Here is an 18,335-nt window from a genome sequence, read left to right as displayed (position 1 = left end):
TATGTTCATTTATAGAAGAATGTTTTAGAGCCATCTCCAACTGAAATCATTAATTCTGTTTAGACGGAGGGCCCATGTATTTTAGGGTGAAGTTGGTTTATCATCTGTGCCAATATCAAGTTTCATCTCAGCTAACCAGGCAACTTCAAACAGAAATGAATTTATGTGATCCAGCTATTATAATGGGAGTGCTATGCTCCTAAGGAGACACTCCAGAACTGGTCTACGACATCCATTCAGTTAGCAATTAGGAATCACTGTTTACAGACCGCAGCAGACTTTCACAGTGTGAAATCCAGAAACCAGAATACTTCTTCACTTGAGACATTTCTTTCTTGACAATCATCTGTAAATCATTTCTGTCTGAATATATTATGGAAAGAGGCTTCTAATGTTGGTAAAATCCTTTACTATCTTGCTTACTATAATGTCTATTCAAGACACATGGCAGGTACACTTTCAGTACTGCTTTCTGAAAGGCAGTGTTACACTATATTTACTCTGTCTTCCCTCTTCCACCCCCGATCAGTAAACTAGCAATTGATATAAAGTATAATTCCTACCAGAACATGCAGGGAAGGTGCATCACATCACAAGTCTCTCCTTTATGCTTTTACCTTCTCTAGTTCTGAAGGTCAAAGTTTGCAGTGCTGTGTCTGAACTTGTATTGAAATGTTTGGCATTAATAAAACAAAGAAGGAATTAATATATTTTTTAATTGTGGGGGGAGGAGAAGGAATCTACAAAGGCGGATTTTACTTTCTAAGCAGCATTATATTGGTCTAGATTAATAATTTTCCCAGCAGGCCTTCCATGATTTTACTATGAACAATCGCAGCCTTTGTATCTCAGATCCCCTTACATGTGACATTTGATCAAAGTTTTAAAATCAGCAGCTAATGGAGGTGGAGAAAAGTTCTGCTCAGTAAGGCATTATACAAAGCCATCCCACAGCTCATTTTGAGGTTGCTACAAGCTGGATCACAGAGGTTTTCCAGCTAAACATTATTTAGATGTTAAGTTAAAGTTTCTGTACCCTGAACACTATATTTATTGCATGTCATCATACTTCTCAGGGAAACATCCCCTAAACATCACTAAAGCACGACTTAAGAAAATTCTTCAGTTCTTTCACACAGGTGTGTTTTTTAGAGATAAGTGTAAGGAACCAAACAATTAAATGTATTCTTATTCAAGGTTTCTGTACATAGCCTTAAAAAAATAAGGAAGTCTGCCTCCTTGCCCCCCAAAAAAAGATTTCAGGTAACTAAATTACCTCTATTACTAGTTCTAGAATTAGTGGTAGTCATTCTGATGAGATGGGATACGAAAAGAAAACTAGTAAAATCAATTCATTAATTTCTACCTAAAAGTCCTTATCCAAGGAAATATTCCCCAAAGAAATGGAGGAAAAAAAGATTAGTAAAGGAAATATCTCACACTTAAACATGCTATATAAGGAAAGACGGCTGAAAGGAAATCTTGCAGGGAATTTTATCCCTTTGAACTTTTAAATAAACTCTTAAGTAAGATTATGCAAACTTACTAAAGACCGGTCCTGATTAGAGAGAAAAAATGCACCCCTTCTCCAAGTCAGTTCTGGAGGCTTTCTCCAGAGTTGTTAAGGTCTGTGATGGGTAAAGAAAGACCTCCTAACAAACCAGCATTCTTTTCCACAGGATCAGAGCTAACTGGCCCCCCGCAGACTAAGTGACCAATCACATCAGCTTCAGCTGAAACCAGCCCCCACGACATTATAAACAGAGCAATGTGAACCGTAAACCCAGTCCAAGAAGAGAACCTACAAGCTGGACTTGTAGATTAAAATTACCTCACCAAAAAGACAGGCTCTGAAAGCTTCCTCCAGACCTACCTGTGTATAAGGCTGGCCCAGCAAAAGAACTGGTGAGTACATGAGAAAATATTCAATCTTATTTCTTTCCTTAAGGGGAACAGAGAAAAAAACTGACTGACAAATAGGGACGGAGCTAGATATTGCCAATAGAGTTTTAAAACAAAGACATTACCTACAGGGTCATACATTAAGGTTCTTTATTCTTTTTCCTTAAATTTTGGAAATAGAATAATAGTCCTCTTGAAAGCATTATTGGAAATTTTCTTCTTAATTGTTTTACTAAATGTATACTAATTCTCCATTATAATATAGAAATGAGAAGAGAAAGATCCTGGAAAAAATTCAGTGGCTTTTAAAAAAATGTATCTTTTTCTTTTGGAAGGGATTAAAGAAACCCAAAATGAGCAAACAAAAACAAATGACCCCCCACCCAAAAAAATCATTTTGTTTTTACTTTTTTAAGCCATAGGAAAAATGATGAGTGTCCTAATTTCTTTTTAAGCATGAAATTATTACTGAAATTAGGTGCTTCTACAAATAAGAAATTAAAATACAAAAGAATCTCTGAGCTTATATAACAGAATTAGAGCTCACACTATTTGCCCTAATTATGGAGGGCAGGAGAGATGATTATGACTCTCTTCACAGTCTTTAACTGTTTACACCAGAAGTGAACAAATACACAGTAATACTGCAATCATTTAACATTTGTAGTTATTATAACTTATATCTTAACTGTTTAATATGAACTATACTACTACATTATAACATGACAATAAAAGACATAATTTTGAGTGCTACAACCTAATGAGTAAAATGAATCCATTATTTTGATGACCAATGAAGCATCCAAACTATCATTTTTATAAAGTACTATTTTTTCCATCAAATGGTTTATAAATGGGCAAATATTTTATAGCCCACACAGAGAGATACAAGCAAACCATCCCAATTCTACTGGGATCAATTTACAAGAATCATATAAATACAGACTAGGAAAAACACATTCAAAAAGCACTTGTGTACCTGTAGAGATATGAAAATAACCTGGAAATATAATAGCATAAACATAATGTCTGTCCATCAGACACTTTTAAATTTGATGGAAAGAAAATCTACATATATTGGGCAACAATAATTTAATGTTTTAAATGCCATACAAGCATATATAAAATTATATAGAAAAAAATCACACAGGAAACCTGTATCAGTGGAGGGAAATGGTAGTAAGTTTACAAACATGTAGGATTCTAAAGGATCACATTATTTAATTCCCTCTTTTCTTTCTTCCTCTTTTTAATATAAGGAAGCCTGGCCAAGGGGATTGGGTGGCTCGCCCAAACTGACACAGCTATGTAACCAACAGAGCCAGAACCCGGTCGGCTAGATTTCCCACCCTGTCTTCGTTATGCTAAACCACACTGACTACATGAGTGCAAAGAATGGAGTTATTCAGGGTAATCTGTTAAGTGGGGATTGAAATCTTACCTCTCTCAACTACTCCACTTTCCAACACCATCTAAACAAGATTTAGGAAGGTTTTATATATAAAAAGGACAATGCTTCACTGTTTTGATATTAGCCTTCTGACTGTCCTGTTCACAGGTTTTTTCGTGTATTTACTTAGTTGCAAGAGAAAAAAAAAACTGTAAAAGCCTAGAGCAAGAGTGCTACAAAAGCTATAGGTAAGAAGTTACAATCCTGAAAAGGCCCAAATGAAAATAATTAATTTTGTTAGCTATAGTATGTATACAAAGACTGTCTCCTCAGGTAATGAATTTTAGAACTTAATGAAGCAAGCTGAAAATCAAGAAGAACCATGGACCTTTCCGCCCACAAATTACTATGACACAATAAGCAATCAGTGGTTCCATAAGTGGAACAGCACTAGTGTACAGCTTCATCATGGGCATTTTCACATAGGCAGGAAGCAAGAAACAATAAAGGTCAAAGCCATGGACAAGGCAAAACCACACAGTGGTTCACAAACTTACTGAAGGCAGCCAACTACTCTTTATTGCTATATCCTTCTTCTTCAAGTGTCAAAATGTCTTTTCTTCTATAAAATTATGATGAAAGTATTATATTTTTAAAATTATTTTCTCACCTGGCAAAATACAAATTTGGCAATGCTTTATAAGAACTCTCCTCTCCACATTTTGTTTTAACTCTGCTGGTCTATAGAATCTAAGACTAGACTATGTACAATAATTCTGATTGCACTCATCTTCAAATCTTGCAAGATGTCTTCCTTAACTGAAAATATCCTTCTTGCCTACAAATCATATGTCTTAGCCTAAGCATTTCTGAAGAACAAATATTCTGTAGGGGCTCTTGGATAGAACTAGTCAAATGTAACGTGTTATTCACAAAAGCTAACTAGGGTCAAAATGTCTATTTTTGAGGCAATATAGCACTGACTCTGGACTACGGACTGAGCAGGAACTGACCACCACTTACTACCTCTGTGATCTTAGGAAACTCACTGTGGCTCAGTTTCATTATCTATAAAATGGGCATTAATAATGGTACTTATTACTAGGAAAGTTAAGAAACATTATTAATACCAATAAGGCAAGTAATAGCCCAAGAGGTTACTCTGTGCCAGGCATTGCTATTGGCTTCACATGAGTCAATACATGTGAAGTGCTTGGTATGATTCCTGGCACATAATAAATAATATATATTAGCCAATATTATTAATCATTATTGACATAAAAATCATGCATAAAGTTAACAATGATTTAAAATGGATATTTGAGACATTTCTGGGGACAGGAGAGTTCTAAAGGTGCTAAAAATCAGGCTGTCAAAGACTATTTTGTGAATGCAGTACCAATCATCTTGGGAAAGACTTTTATCTCACCAAACTCTAAATATTAGACAGCTTCTTTTAGTTAAAAAAAAAAAAAATAACCAACTGTTAAGTTAGTCAGACTTGCAAAATAATCCATACGCCTTGTGAAAATGTCTTTTATCTGCCTGATCCTCAGTGATCTCATCTGAAAAATGGGATAAGAATCTCTATCTTAAAAAAAAAAAAAATGAATGTCTGTCTTGCTGAGATACCAAAGAATTAGAGACAATGCAGTAATGAAAGCACCTAGCACAATGCCTATGAATATTTTGTTGTTATTATTATAATTTCCAAAAGGGCAGAGATCAGGTCTTCTAAAACATCAAAAAATCTAGCAAAATGAATCATTAAATAGCTGTTCCAAGAAAAAAAAAAAAAAACTAAATAAAATGATAATGACAACTTGTTAGGATAAATTATAAAACATTAATGCCCTAAGATTTTTTTAAAATTTATAACATGAAACAGAAATGACTATCTAATCTAAATAAAGTTAACAATCAACCCGGTGTTCCATCAGCAACTCATATGTGAAGAAAATATACGAGAATGTCTCTAATCTCACCAATAAATGTTAAATCAGCCTTAGGACAAAAGGGAAAGTATATACCCAGCTGGCCAATGTCCAATTCCAACAACACAGGAAGCCAGTCTCCAAAGCCCCAAAGTCCCTAGACATAGGAGGGTCCATCCAGCAAACTCAAGCAAAGCATCATTGTCATTCAAAAGGTAGGAAGGTGATATGCAACACTTCCAAGGGCATCTACTTCTGAAGGAGGAAGCATCGAAAAGAGTCATGTATAAACTCCTAGTACTGGATTGTGGCAAAGGCGGCAGATTCAGGGGAAGCAAAGTTGCATTTCCCATTCTGTTTCTGCTTGCCTCTGCATAGAAGTCTTTGACACCTTTGTCATATGCAAGGATGGTCACATGGAAAGTGCACATTAGATTTCAACTCACCACACAGAGAAACGAAGAAACACAGATGAAAACCGTTTATAGCTAAAAACTAACTTTACTAATGTTTCTAAAATTGACATTTAATGTCTTAATGATTATTTTAGTTCATTAAACTCGAAGGTTTTTCATCTGGTTCATTTACTTCTTTTTTTTCTTTTTTAAGGCATTGCCTTTTTTTTTTTTTAATTATTTACTTACTTATTTGGCTGCATCAGGTCTTAGTTGTGGCATGCAGGATCTTTAGTTGTGACACGTGGAATCTTTAGTTGCGGCAAGTGAACTCTTTTAGTCGTGGCATGTGGGGTCTAGTCCCCTGACCAGGGAACGAACCCGGGCCCCCTGCATTAGCAGCCACTGGACCACCAGGGAAGTACCTGGTTCATTTTCTTTCAAAATTAATATTACCTTGGAATCTCTACCTGGAATTTCTTATTTTGCCAAGAAAATAATTTTCTCTCTACCCCACAATCTAATCAGCATCTAGAATATTCAGAAGGGCGGCAATCCATGAGCCATAGAAGGAAAGACTCCATGAAAATGACCACAAAGTAACAAAAACAAATAAAACCTAATCATAGAACTTTCAATAGGCTAATTATAAAGCATACAATGGAACTATGGATCTCTAAAAGCTTACTCTTATCCTAGCAATAAGTGTGGCTTCAAAACATTTTCAGACAGTTCAACACTACACTTCTAAATGATTTCTATTTGACAGAGGAACACATATTGAACGTTCCTTTTCATTATGAATTATTCATAGTTATAAATTATTAATTAATTATGGAAAGTTGTTACACACAATGTTTAGTCAAATCAATACATACTTGAAGCCTCGACTTGTGCAAGAAAGATACAGGAGTGTCAAAAAAGACATGAATCGTAATCCCAACCCTTGGGGATTCGTTAAAATGCCAAACAATATTTTAACAGTCATTAAAGGAACCAATAAGAGATATCCTAAGGCAATCCATGATTAGCTATCAAATGAATGACTTAGTCAGTAAATGCTCCCTTATGTAAAGAGAAAAGAGAAAGAGCTATTGGACTGGGAAAGCCTGCCCAGCAGTCAGGGAAGCATTCCAAAAAATTACAAAACAAAGTCTCAGAATTTATTAATATTACCTGAAAAACAGTTAAGGGTTTACTAATTTACTCTTGATTTCAGAGAATTACAGCCTGAGATGGATGGCAGTAATTGCAAAGTTATTGCTCCTCTCCTAACTCAGAGATACCGGAGGATGGTCACCAAGGATGGCCATAGCACACTTCAAATGGATGGCGCTCAAAGAGGTCTTGCATATCTTCGAGACGCTTGGGGAATCCTAATGGACATGCGCTGGCGCTGGATGATGTTGGTTTTTTCTGCTTCTTTTGTTATCCACTGGCTTGTCTTTGCAGTGCTCTGGTATGTTCTAGCTGAGATGAACGGTGATCTGGAACTAGATCATGATGCCCCACCTGAAAACCACACTATCTGTGTCAAGTACATCACCAGTTTCACAGCTGCATTCTCCTTCTCCCTGGAGACACAACTCACAATTGGTTACGGTACCATGTTCCCCAGTGGTGACTGTCCAAGTGCAATCGCCCTACTTGCCATACAAATGCTCCTAGGCCTCATGCTAGAGGCCTTCATCACAGGTAATTGTTTTTTGTATTTTGTTTGTAGTATTTTTGGCTGCGGTGGGTCTTCGTTGCTGTGCGCGGGCTTTCTCTAGTTGCGGCGAGCGGGGGCTATTCTTCATTGCAGTGCACGGGCTTCTCACTGAGGTGGCTTCTCTTGTCGTGGAGCACAGGGTCTAGGCACACGGGCTTCAGTAGTTGCGGCACGTGGGCCCTAGAGCGCACAGGCTTCAGCAGTTGCGGCGCGCAGGCTTCAGTAGTTGTGGCACGTGGGCTCTAGAGTGCAGGCTCAGTAGTTGTGGCACACAGGCTTAGCTGCTCCGTGGCATGTGGGATCTTCCCGGTACAGGGATCGAACCCACGTCCCCTGCATTGGCAGGCCGATTCTTAACCACTGCGCCACCAGGGAAGTCCCTACAGGTAATTGTTTTTGTTCTTAAAAAAAGAAATGTATGAATGTTTTGGAATGGGTATAGTCAGTTATAAGCAACTGTATTACAGAATAATTTATTTGCATTATTGGCAGGTAATGCCTGAGACTGAAAGGAGGAGCCTAGGGTCAAACAATAGGAGAAATTTTAAGAAACCTCTCTCTATACTTAAATTTTACATATTGAAATTTCTTAAGAAAAAAGGGATCATTATGCTACCAGCCAAAAAAATATTAACAAAAAATCTAAAAGGAGTTTTTCAGAGAAGCTAAATATTTTGTTAAATAAGTGAATAAATATGTTCAATGCATATTTTGACAGTCATTTTACCTAACAGAGGAATTTGATTTTTTTTTTTTAACCTTTACTGGGCTAGAATTTTCTCCTCTGAGTTCATCTTTTCAACATTTACTCAATACTAATGAGCCCAGAGCACCACAGTCAGCATTGCACATCAGAGAACAAGTATACATATCCTGAGCAGGTACTGGAAATAGGCCACAATGATTATGAAATTTTGCCTATAAACCTGGCAACGCATGATACTCTTTGCTCTAATAAAGTAGGGCTAGTGATATATACAATTAAAAAATAAAAAACAAAACAAAGAGAAAACCTTGTTTTAACACACTATGGGCGATATTAACAGTGGTCTGGAATAAAGTCCCAGTGTGCTACCACCTGGCTTTTACAACCTGTAGCAAATCACTTAATCTTTACAAGAAGAGTTCTTACACTGGGCCATTCGATAAAATTTAGAGGATATGTAAACTTAGACAGGAAAAACTTGCATCTTTTTTTTTTTTTACACTAACCTCTAACTGAAATTTGGTATTTCCTTTGGTTATAAATGTAGGCAACAAAAAACAAAAGCATCGGCAATACCCGTAACTTTGTTACAAACAGAAATCCCAGATATTTTCATATCATACTATAATACTTCAAAATTACAGTACTAAACCTCCACTGTACTTTTTTTATTTAATGCATTAAAAAAGCACATATAGTACACATTATAATTTTTTAAATGTTCAACTGGATTTCAGTGTATTTGGTTTCCTTTTTATATACTTTATTTTAATGCATTTAAAGCGTAATTCTAATAAGAGGTCCACAGACCTCACCAGCCTGCCAACAACGTCTGTGGCACAAAAGTAGTTAAGAAACCCTGATCTACCTGCTGGGGGGCACATGGAGGATACACTTGAAGGGTACACGGAAACCACCTTAGAGACAGAGCCTTCTTAAAAGAAAAAAGGTTTGTATAAATTTCAAAGTTAAAACTTCTTCAATGTCACTTGTTCTACAGGTCCCCTCCCTACCCCAAATCATTCTACTACGAATTTAATCTCTATTTAAACTTGAAGTAATCTGGTTGCAACTACATTGCATTATTTTCTGTTACATTATTTTTAAAGCAGGGGCAGGAATACAGGAAATGACCACTCCTCCACTTCATAACAAACTAAAGTTTTACATTTCTATGTAACAAAATGAATTTTGCTTACCCATTTTGAAATCGCAGTTTTAAAATAAAGAATGTATGTACCATTTTGCAAAATCCTTCAGGCTAATGAGAAATAAACAAGTTCAATTCCTGACTCATTTCGAAGGCATGGCACCAAGAAATGTATAACAATTTGCTAGATCCTTCTCATTCAGAAAAGGTATTGATATTTAAACTGTTCATTCTAAAAAAAATTCAATGGTTTCTAATTTAGGTGCCTTTGTGGCGAAGATCGCCCGGCCAAAAAATCGAGCTTTCTCAATTCGCTTTACTGACTTAGCAGTAGTAGCTCACATAGATGGCAAACCTAATCTTATTTTCCAAGTGGCCAACACTCGACCTAGCCCTCTAACCAGTGTTCGGGTCTCAGCTGTACTCTATCAGGAAAGAGAAAACGGCGAACTCTACCAGACCAGTGTGGACTTCCACCTTGATGGCATCAGTTCTGAGGAATGTCCATTCTTTATCTTTCCACTAACCTACTATCACTCCATTATACCATCGAGTCCCCTGGCTACTCTGCTCCAGCATGAAAATCCTCCCCACTTTGAATTAGTTGTGTTCCTTTCAGCAATGCAGGAAGGCACTGGAGAAATATGCCAAAGGAGGACATCCTACCTACCCTCCGAGATCATGTTACATCACTGTTTTGCATCTCTGCTGACCCGAGGTTCCAAAGGTGAATATCAAATCAAGATGGAGAATTTTGATAAGACTATTCCTGAACTTCCAACTCCTCTGGTCTCCAAGAGCCCAAACAGGACTGACCTGGACATCCATATCAATGGACAAAGCATTGACAATTTTCAGATCTCTGAAACAGGACTGACAGAGTAAGAAATATCCATAGCGCCCTATTTTTTAATGTATTAAATATACTCAGCCAGTTATGCACCTATTTTTCCTTCATCATATCCCACATTTTCTTTTTTCCAATGCTGATTACATCTTTCTGATTACATCATGGTGATCAAGCCTCTGCCCATTAAAAAAAAATGGCTAGCAATACACATTGTGGAAATATAACATTATACAAAGTTTGTATCTGTGGTTATCTGCTGAAATCAATGCATCTGAATGTAACAGATATTTACAATAACAGAAATGCTGTTGGTGAGTTTGTATGGATGTGGTATGATACCAGTAATGAAGGTAAAATGGACAGTGAAGTTTAACACAGCTGAACGCTAACAAAATCAGCCATAAATTTCTCATTTTCATCTGCAAGTTGAAGCAGCAGCCTAATTTCAAACCTAGCTCCCTGGATAGAACAATGATTTAACAATATTTAGTGAATACCCTTTTAAAACTGTTATTTCTTCAAGGCAACAAAGATCAGTCCTTTGGTTCTTTATAAAACAAAACTAGGGTAAATATTACCCCCTTAATTTTTAACAGCTAAGAACAAAAGTTCACAAGAAAACAGCGAAGAATAGATTTATACATAACTCTAAAAGCATTTGAGCATTACACCCAAACACATGCACATATTCATGCATTTGTGGCAGAAAGTGATCAGAGCAAGTTAAGATAAGCTCTAGGCTGAAGGAAACTGCAGGGTGGTATTTGAGCAAGGAGATGCAAAATTGTATCTACTTTAAAGCTACCATGCATACTAATCAAATAGTGATTTAAAAATTATAACCAACTATTCATCTGAATAACTTCCGACCTAAGTAAACACATTCCCTTTCTACTTAGGGTCCACTCAATGGTATAAAAACCTCATAGATGCAAATATATTTACGTTTTTGTAGATATAAAGGTTTAGATATAATTCAACTAGGGGAAAAATCTCCAACAGAAAAAGCAAAAAATAATTAGGCAATGAAGTATTTTCAAACCCAAATTCCTGTTTCAAACTTCAGATAGTTTTTTCTATAAACACAAAATGAGTGTTTATTCACCAGTAGGAGGTTGGACTAGATGAACTCTATTATTTCTTTCCAAATCTAATACTCCATGAAAACTATGCTTTCTCTGCTTTTTTAATTTTGCATATACTAGGATGAACACTTTCCCTTACCTCCAGTTTAACTTAAGACTATCCTTTGTATACTTGTCATTTCAATAAAAAAATCCAACTGTCCTCAAACAGGAACCAAAAAAGTCACCCTATCAGATTTCAAATAGATTTGTTGCTGCTATTCTTTTCTGAAATTTCCCTTATCCAGGTTTATGTGAAAAAAGTGAAAGATTAACCCTCCCTACTGGTGATGACCCACACAGGAATCATCTCTTAAAATAAATACTAGCTAGTAAAGGGAAGCAGCTGTGAAAAGCAGGGCACAGCAGCAAGTCACATTTTTCTACTCCTAGACCAAAAGGAAGAGAAAATAAAGAAGAACTTCGGAGTGGTCTAAGACTAATTATAGCAAAGTATATCAAGGACACAGAAACTTAATCATTGTGAACTTCTGCTGTTTGAAAATCTTAGGCATTCTTAAGTACTAGCTAGACCAACAGGTTTTCCTCCAACCCAAGATTGTTGTAACACATATAGACAGCAGGAATTCTTATTTCTATAATAAAGTTAACAAGATTCACCTAACCTGATGAAAATAAGTATTGAAGATTTACATGGTATATTTTTTCCTAAGAGCTCTACATCACTTACATAGATCAATTCCAACAGTTCAGAGAGGTTGCCCAAAGTGATGCAATTAGGAAGTGAGCAAGACCTGTCTAGGATCTGAGTCTCAATATAGATGCAGTATATTCTCCATTCAAGTCAGAGAAGCGTCTTACTATATACTATTTATACATAAACTTTGCATCTGAAAATTAGATATAACTTTCCCTACACACACCCTCCCCAAAAAGAACTCCATTGGTATACTAATGCTATTTAATAAATAGACAACTAAGAGATGCAATCAAATACTTTTGTCTAGGAGGCTGAAAGCTTCTGAAAGAACTGTTCATGATTCTTTTACTTCAAAGAATCACATCTTCTATGTTAAGGATTAAGTTTTCTGCAAAGGCCCCATTATCCTTTCAGGTGAATGGAGTACAGACTGAAAGAGGGGGAAATTTACTGGAAAGTGGGAAGAGCAGCTTTAACTCCTGGCTCTACAGCTCACTTACCTGGGCCACCTGAGAAATCAGTGACGATACCTCGGATACATAATCAGGGAGACCACGTTGGAAGTAAGTTAAAAAATGCTTGTGGAAACCAATCCAGATAGCATGACAGACAGTCCCAACAAACTGAAGACAAGTAGATACTAAAAATCATAAGGCCTACTTTTATATATGTACAAGCCCATATTACCAACTGCCAGCAGCAGCCTAATAACCAAAAATGGCTATGTCTGCTTCAAAGCATTGCACACCAAAATGCACTGAGTTGAACCTTTAGGTATCACCTGGATTTTTTTTAACGATCTTTTAATTCCATCCTCACAGAACCATACCGTAAGATGATCACCAGAACTGATCTCCCCCTATGCAGCAATCAATTTCTATTGAATAGGAATTATAATTTGAATATTACAGGCCTTTTTCCACTTCCACATTCTCCCACGGGTATTCACAAGGGTCATGCACAATTCTAACCCAGATGCCTCTAATTCCACCCATTTCTCTACACATAAGAAGCAAATACATGATAAGAACCATCTCTAACTTTAAAAGGAACAAATCATTCTGGAACCTGCAGTACTCAAATTATCTTAATTTGATGTCATAGGACGTCTCACAATTGATCAATATGTCAGTGTGTCCCAACAAACTAGTTAAGTACTGCTGTTCTTGGAGAGAGTAAGATACAGTATGAGCAATTTTTTTTAATCTACAGTATTTTCAACAAAAGTGGATTACTTATAAAAAGAGAAGCTCAGAATCACTAACAGTTTAATAACCTGAAGTGAGCATCTTATTTAAAAAAGCATTCAATAAAAGCCACTACAAAATATTTTTATAGATCTATGTGGACACTGCCCTGAAAAAAAGAAAGATTATACATCAAAAAGACCAGATGAATAAACGACATTCATAGTAAGAACATTCACAGTTTTAGCCTTTGCTCTCTAATACAAAAGCGAACATTCTAGTATTTTCTCTATTTCTTCTCACCTGTGACATACTATCTGCACTGGAAAAGGAGTTAATAGCCTGCTTCCTAACTTGAAATTTCAATTCGTAAGACAGCCTTAATAAAGAATGTATGTCCTGCAGAGAACACACAGGCCCAAAACGTTACATCAAGTAAATCCTAACGGTTATATTTATCATCCCTGGTTTCATGCAATAAAGTCCTCAAATAACCAGGGAGCTCTGAATGCAAGCAACGCTACAACCCCATCTACTGGAGAGATGCAAGTAATTGAGTCAATTTTTAATAAATGTGTCCTTATGTGTGAGCCTTGTTAAGGACCAATATCATGGAAATCCAGATAAAAATACTTCAAAACAGTAAGAAAGTCTTACCTACATCTTTTCGCCCTGGTTTTTCAAAACGTCTATCACCCCTAGAAAAGGTAAAAATAAGTTTCAAACAAATCTTGAGAGTAATGCATAGATTTCCCATCTATGACACCCATTTTCCTATCTTTCTTAATAGCATTTCTTTCTTTTTCAAATTATAAAACAAATACATTGTTATTGCCTAACCTTTGGAAAATACAGAAAAGCACAAAGATGAAAACAAAAATATCCACCATCTCACCTACCAAAAGCTAGCTTCTACAGACCCAGAAATGTTATTTTTTTAATTAGATACATGTTTTATTTTAGGTATCTGCTGTACAGAGCTTTATATACTGCTTTTAGAATGTGTTTTTACATATCACTAGATATTTTCAAAATTATCCTAACTTTAATGGTTATATACTATTCTACTGTGTGGATACGCTATTATATAAGAAACCACACTGATATTAAGCTATTTGGTTTATCTCGCATTATTTTATATTATAAATATTATCACAGTGGACATCTTTGTACATGTATCTCTGTGCGACTGCCTTTGCTCATCTTGAAAGACTTCATATAAAGTCACAAACAATACAGAGAAGATGCTTTGATTAACAGCAACGAACAGTAAAATGAAGATGCTTCCCACTGAGCACTAATCAAACAGCAAATCTAATTAACTATTAAATATCCATGCTGGCACTAAAATATTAATGTATTTATCTAGAATGCTTCTTCCTTTAAATAAGGATCATTTAAACATTTCTAACAAAATTGATATTCAATTAACAGCATTTTTTGAAAAGTGAAACCTTGTAACTCTACAAAGAGCCTTCTCCTCTGCAGAAAGCAGAAAAGAAATGTTTCTCACACCAAGAAACCTTTATACCAAGATGTGGATCCTTTTAGTTACCTTTCCTCCCAGCTCTGCGACCTATGCATTTCCCTGCCACCTCCTCGACCAAACACACCCTCTACTTCGTCAAAGCTTCTTTGGTAGAAACCACATTCACCTCTGCCCCTGCCTGAAAATAAGAAAACAGAAAAAATGATAGTCAGATGTCAACATCTGCACAAGTTCAACACCAAACATTAATCTCTGAAGTTCTGTCTATATACAAAGTAGGATGTCTACATTTAAGTATTTGGCAGGGCCCACTGAATCTTTACCAGTGAGACCGATGACAGCACTGAAGGAGCTAGACCACAGGAGGATAAAAAAACAAGTTAGAAAACTGTGTAAGAGTCCCAGTTCCAGTCCTGAACAAGAAATAGTATCAACATTAGGCTCCTTAATAAAAAATTCAATAGTGAAATTCTACGATCAGTAAGCCATTACAAATCAAACCTTTTATTGTATTATTTTCAACAAAAATGGAAGATGTGGAGAGTTTGAGAAGAGAGCAGATAAAGTACAAAAGGCAAGCACAAATGTCAAATTAATTTAACTCCAGAGAAAGGATAATTTAATTGGGTTAACTCTAAACTAACAATTTTGTGAACTAACTCCTTAAAGGATATTCCACAGGGACCAAAGGCACTCTTTCCCGTTTGCTCAAATCTTGAAGAAAAATATCAGGCAGCACTAAAAATTCAAACTGCAGAGCTGGTAAGAATGTGTGGATGTAGGAATTTAGAGGCTCCAGTGGCTCAAGTGTACACTGGCCTTTATTGAAGGCAATTTGATTAGATCTATCAAAATTTGACTCAACAATTCTAACTAGAATTTATCCTAATAGAAATACTCACACAAATATGCAAATACATATATACGAAGCTGTTCACTGCAATTTTTAAAAAAACAGAACTTAATCAGTAAAGGATTGGCTAAATAAATTCTGATAAAACAATTCAGTAGAATACCAGGAAGCCACAGAAGATAAAGTACTGACATTAAAAGAAATCTACATTATTCTGCTGAATGACAGAAGTATGCCAAAGAACAATACATATAAAAAAGATTCCATGTATATACATGATATGGCTGCGCAGTTAGGGTCAGGAACGATATAAATACAAATGTTGCATCTGGGGGCAGAAGGCAGTATGCACTTTCAGCTTTACACTTTCTGTATAGTGTGAGGATTTCCCAACTAACCTGTGTGTTGGATACACCATTTGCATCCAACACACAGGTTAGAAAATTGGAGGGCAGGGAGGTGCCTAGGGATGTATTTATACCTAGATGAAATCTTAGCCATTATCCCTAGCTCAACTTCTCCCATGGTATAAAACCACCCAAAGAAAAATGATGATGAATCTTGAATAAAAGCATGAATGCATTCCAAAGCTAAATACAACTGAGTTAAATAATTGTTTCAAATATCCATGCAGTATTTCTACTTCTTAGTTATAATTCATCAAGAACTGACTCAATACAATTGTACTTCTATATGACATTATGGAATACAAAAATAATGCATAGCATTTTATGTACATAAATACCCTCTCAACTAGTCCAAGTATCAATTTCTTCATCTGTAAAATGGAAGTGAGGACTAGGGTTGAACTACAATAATCTTACCTTCCAGTTACCTTCCAGTTGTACCAACTTAACTTCAAGTCATCTTAAAGTCAATGTTCAGTTTTGTACCTCTATCCTCAGGAAATACATTTTATTTAAGATCCTAAAACAGTGTAATACAAACTGTTATATTACACTGGGGTGATCCCCTACAACAAGATTTTTAGGGTGAAAGAAAAAAAGTCCCCTGTCCTTTTAGAGAACAATTTCCTCAAGAAAACCATTAAGTACACAGCACCTTGAAAAAGTGTTTTATTCTGGAAACAGATGAATACGAAAAACAGCCTTCCAAAGTTGCCAGAAAAATAAGCAAACCAAAGACAAAATATTTTCTGCCAGTTACGACTAGCACTGGCACTGGTCCTCCTTATGAGCCTAAAGCTTTATAAATGGGCACAAGAAAAGAATCAGATTCTAGAGCTTTCCAGCTTGTAAAATGTAAGGAACAATCTTCAAAGTACAAGGTCCATAATCATCTATAAATGTAGTCTCCATAGGAGGAGGAGCAAGTAAATACAACGTGGTAAATCTTTCATAAAGTTAAATTTAAATGACTGTCCTATTGTCTGAGTTTTCACCCTATTCTTTGGGAGGATTAAAATATACTTCCTTTAATAATGATGAAGACAGTGGCTGACAGTTGTGTAGATATGCTTTACTGTTGAACATCTTAACCAGATAAAATAAAAAGATGACAAATTCATGTTGTTTTCCTGTTTGCTTATTTAAATTTTACTAGTTCTCATGATATTCCGAAGGCTGGAAGTCAGTCGATTTCCACATCAAAGTTTTCTCAAGTTGGAAAGGGCCAGGATAATCATCTGATGTTAGTGCTGCCCGTGCAAAAAAAAGCCACATTAATCACTATTTATTTAACCCACAAGTTAAAATTAAGTAATAAGTGAAGAAAACAAAACCACAGATTAAAGGTCTTATGAAACCATTAAAAAGAATCACAGTTGGGACAGTGGTGTTAGAAGTATTTTTCACCAAGTCAGTTCATTCATTTGACTAGTTTCACATCATTCACTCACATCAATGTTAATTAAGTCACTGCTTTTATCACAGTATCTTTTATACATGCCCCGTTTAAATTCTGAATGTAAGAGTTCTATCCTACGGGATAACCCTACACACTTCAAAGAAACCAGAAGGCAGGAAGAAATTTATCAACCCTTCATTAGTTTCTTGATATGGAATTTTTTTAAGCCTATTTAGAGAGATTGGTTGGTATTTGCAATATACAACATTGGTGGTCGCCAGAGGAACAAAAAACAGCTGCTTGTGGGCCATACTTCTTAATTAATATAAGATCTCTCAATGCCATGCCCTGAAAAGCACTAGCGGCAAAGATGTGTAAGTGCAATCTCTCCTCACTGCCAGCCCACTGCAGAAGAACACAGGAAATACCCAAGGAGCAGACCACAGCCATCCTCAAAACACCATCATCACACCGCCGAGAAGCACAGATCTCAGACGAATTCTGGACCAACGGAACCTAATCGCATGCATATGGGAGTCTAAACGGCCTGTGGACCTTCTGAAACACAACACACACATACTTAAATCTCCGTTTTTGCAGACACCCAATTCTTCTTAAAGCACCTCTTAAAATTACAAGGTATGTTTACACTTCTGCTATGATTTAACCAACTTAGAAGTAAAAGCTCAAGTAAATATTTATATTACAAACATTAAGAATGCCCTTAAGGGGACTTCCCTGGTGGCGCAGTGGTTAAGAATCCGCCTGCCAATGTAGGGGACATGGGTTCGAGCCCTGGTCCGGGAAGATCCCACATGCCGCGGAGCTACTAAGCCTGTGCGCCATAACTACTGAGCCTGCGCTCTAGAGCCTGCGAGCCACAACTACTGAGTCCGAGTGCAACAACTACTGAAGTCCGCGCGCCTAGAGCCCATGCTCCACAAGAGAAACCACTGCAATGAGAAGCCCGCGCACCACAACGAAGAGTAGCCCAGCCCCCATGCGCCACAACTAGAGAAAGCCCGTGCACAGCAACAAAGACCCAATGCAGCCAAAAACAAAATAAGTAAAATAAATAGATTTATTTAAAAACAAACAAAAAAAGAATGCCCTTAAGTAGCAGAAGATCAACGAACCCCAAATAGGGAGCAGATATCAAAGAACAAGTAATATCAAA

General features: G+C 36.4%; 2 protein-coding genes across 8 annotated transcripts in view; one reads left to right on the top strand and one right to left on the bottom strand.

Annotated features, from left to right (window-relative positions):
* Nucleotides 1-18,335, bottom strand: part of GIGYF2 (GRB10 interacting GYF protein 2) — a 127,914-nt gene that overhangs the window by 67,230 nt on the left and 42,349 nt on the right. For 5 of the 6 annotated variants that reach the window (XM_036858882.1, XM_036858881.1, XM_036858879.1 and 2 more), the window contains 2 exons: nucleotides 14,566-14,677; nucleotides 13,668-13,708 (listed from right to left, as the gene is read on the bottom strand). In XM_036858882.1, coding sequence (XP_036714777.1) covers nucleotides 13,668-13,708; nucleotides 14,566-14,677 — 153 coding nt within the window. Of the gene's footprint in view, nucleotides 1-563; nucleotides 868-13,667; nucleotides 13,709-14,565; nucleotides 14,678-18,335 lie in introns of those variants that run through there. The other variant, XM_036858884.1, reaches the window with a different exon arrangement.
* KCNJ13 (potassium inwardly rectifying channel subfamily J member 13) lies at nucleotides 6,068-13,660 on the top strand. Of its 2 annotated transcripts, none has more exons than XM_036858886.1 (2): nucleotides 6,068-7,316; nucleotides 9,451-13,660. In XM_036858886.1, exons 1-2 carry the CDS (start codon nucleotides 6,857-6,859, stop codon nucleotides 10,071-10,073), a joined length of 1,083 nt encoding a protein of 360 aa, XP_036714781.1. In that variant the 5' UTR covers nucleotides 6,068-6,856; the 3' UTR covers nucleotides 10,074-13,660. The 2 variants fall into 2 exon arrangements, with proteins under 2 accessions (XP_036714781.1, XP_036714782.1); XM_036858887.1 differs by having other exon boundaries at nucleotides 6,068-7,080; nucleotides 9,451-9,622.

This window comes from Balaenoptera musculus, chromosome 7, assembly GCF_009873245.2.
Source record: "Balaenoptera musculus isolate JJ_BM4_2016_0621 chromosome 7, mBalMus1.pri.v3, whole genome shotgun sequence".
Classification (NCBI taxonomy): domain Eukaryota; kingdom Metazoa; phylum Chordata; class Mammalia; order Artiodactyla; family Balaenopteridae; genus Balaenoptera; species Balaenoptera musculus.
The sequence above is the reverse complement of the archived record's forward strand: the minus strand, read 5'-3'. Positions and strand labels throughout refer to the sequence as shown.

Bases quoted from the DNA above. Each gene is read 5' to 3' on its own strand.
- KCNJ13 (XM_036858886.1), top strand. From the start codon at position 6,857: ATGGATGGCAGTAATTGCAAAGTTATTGCTCCTCTCCTAACTCAGAGA. The intron at 7,317-9,450 runs GTAATTGTTTTT...TTTCTAATTTAG, and splicing joins GCTAGAGGCCTTCATCACAG to GTGCCTTTGTGGCGAAGATC.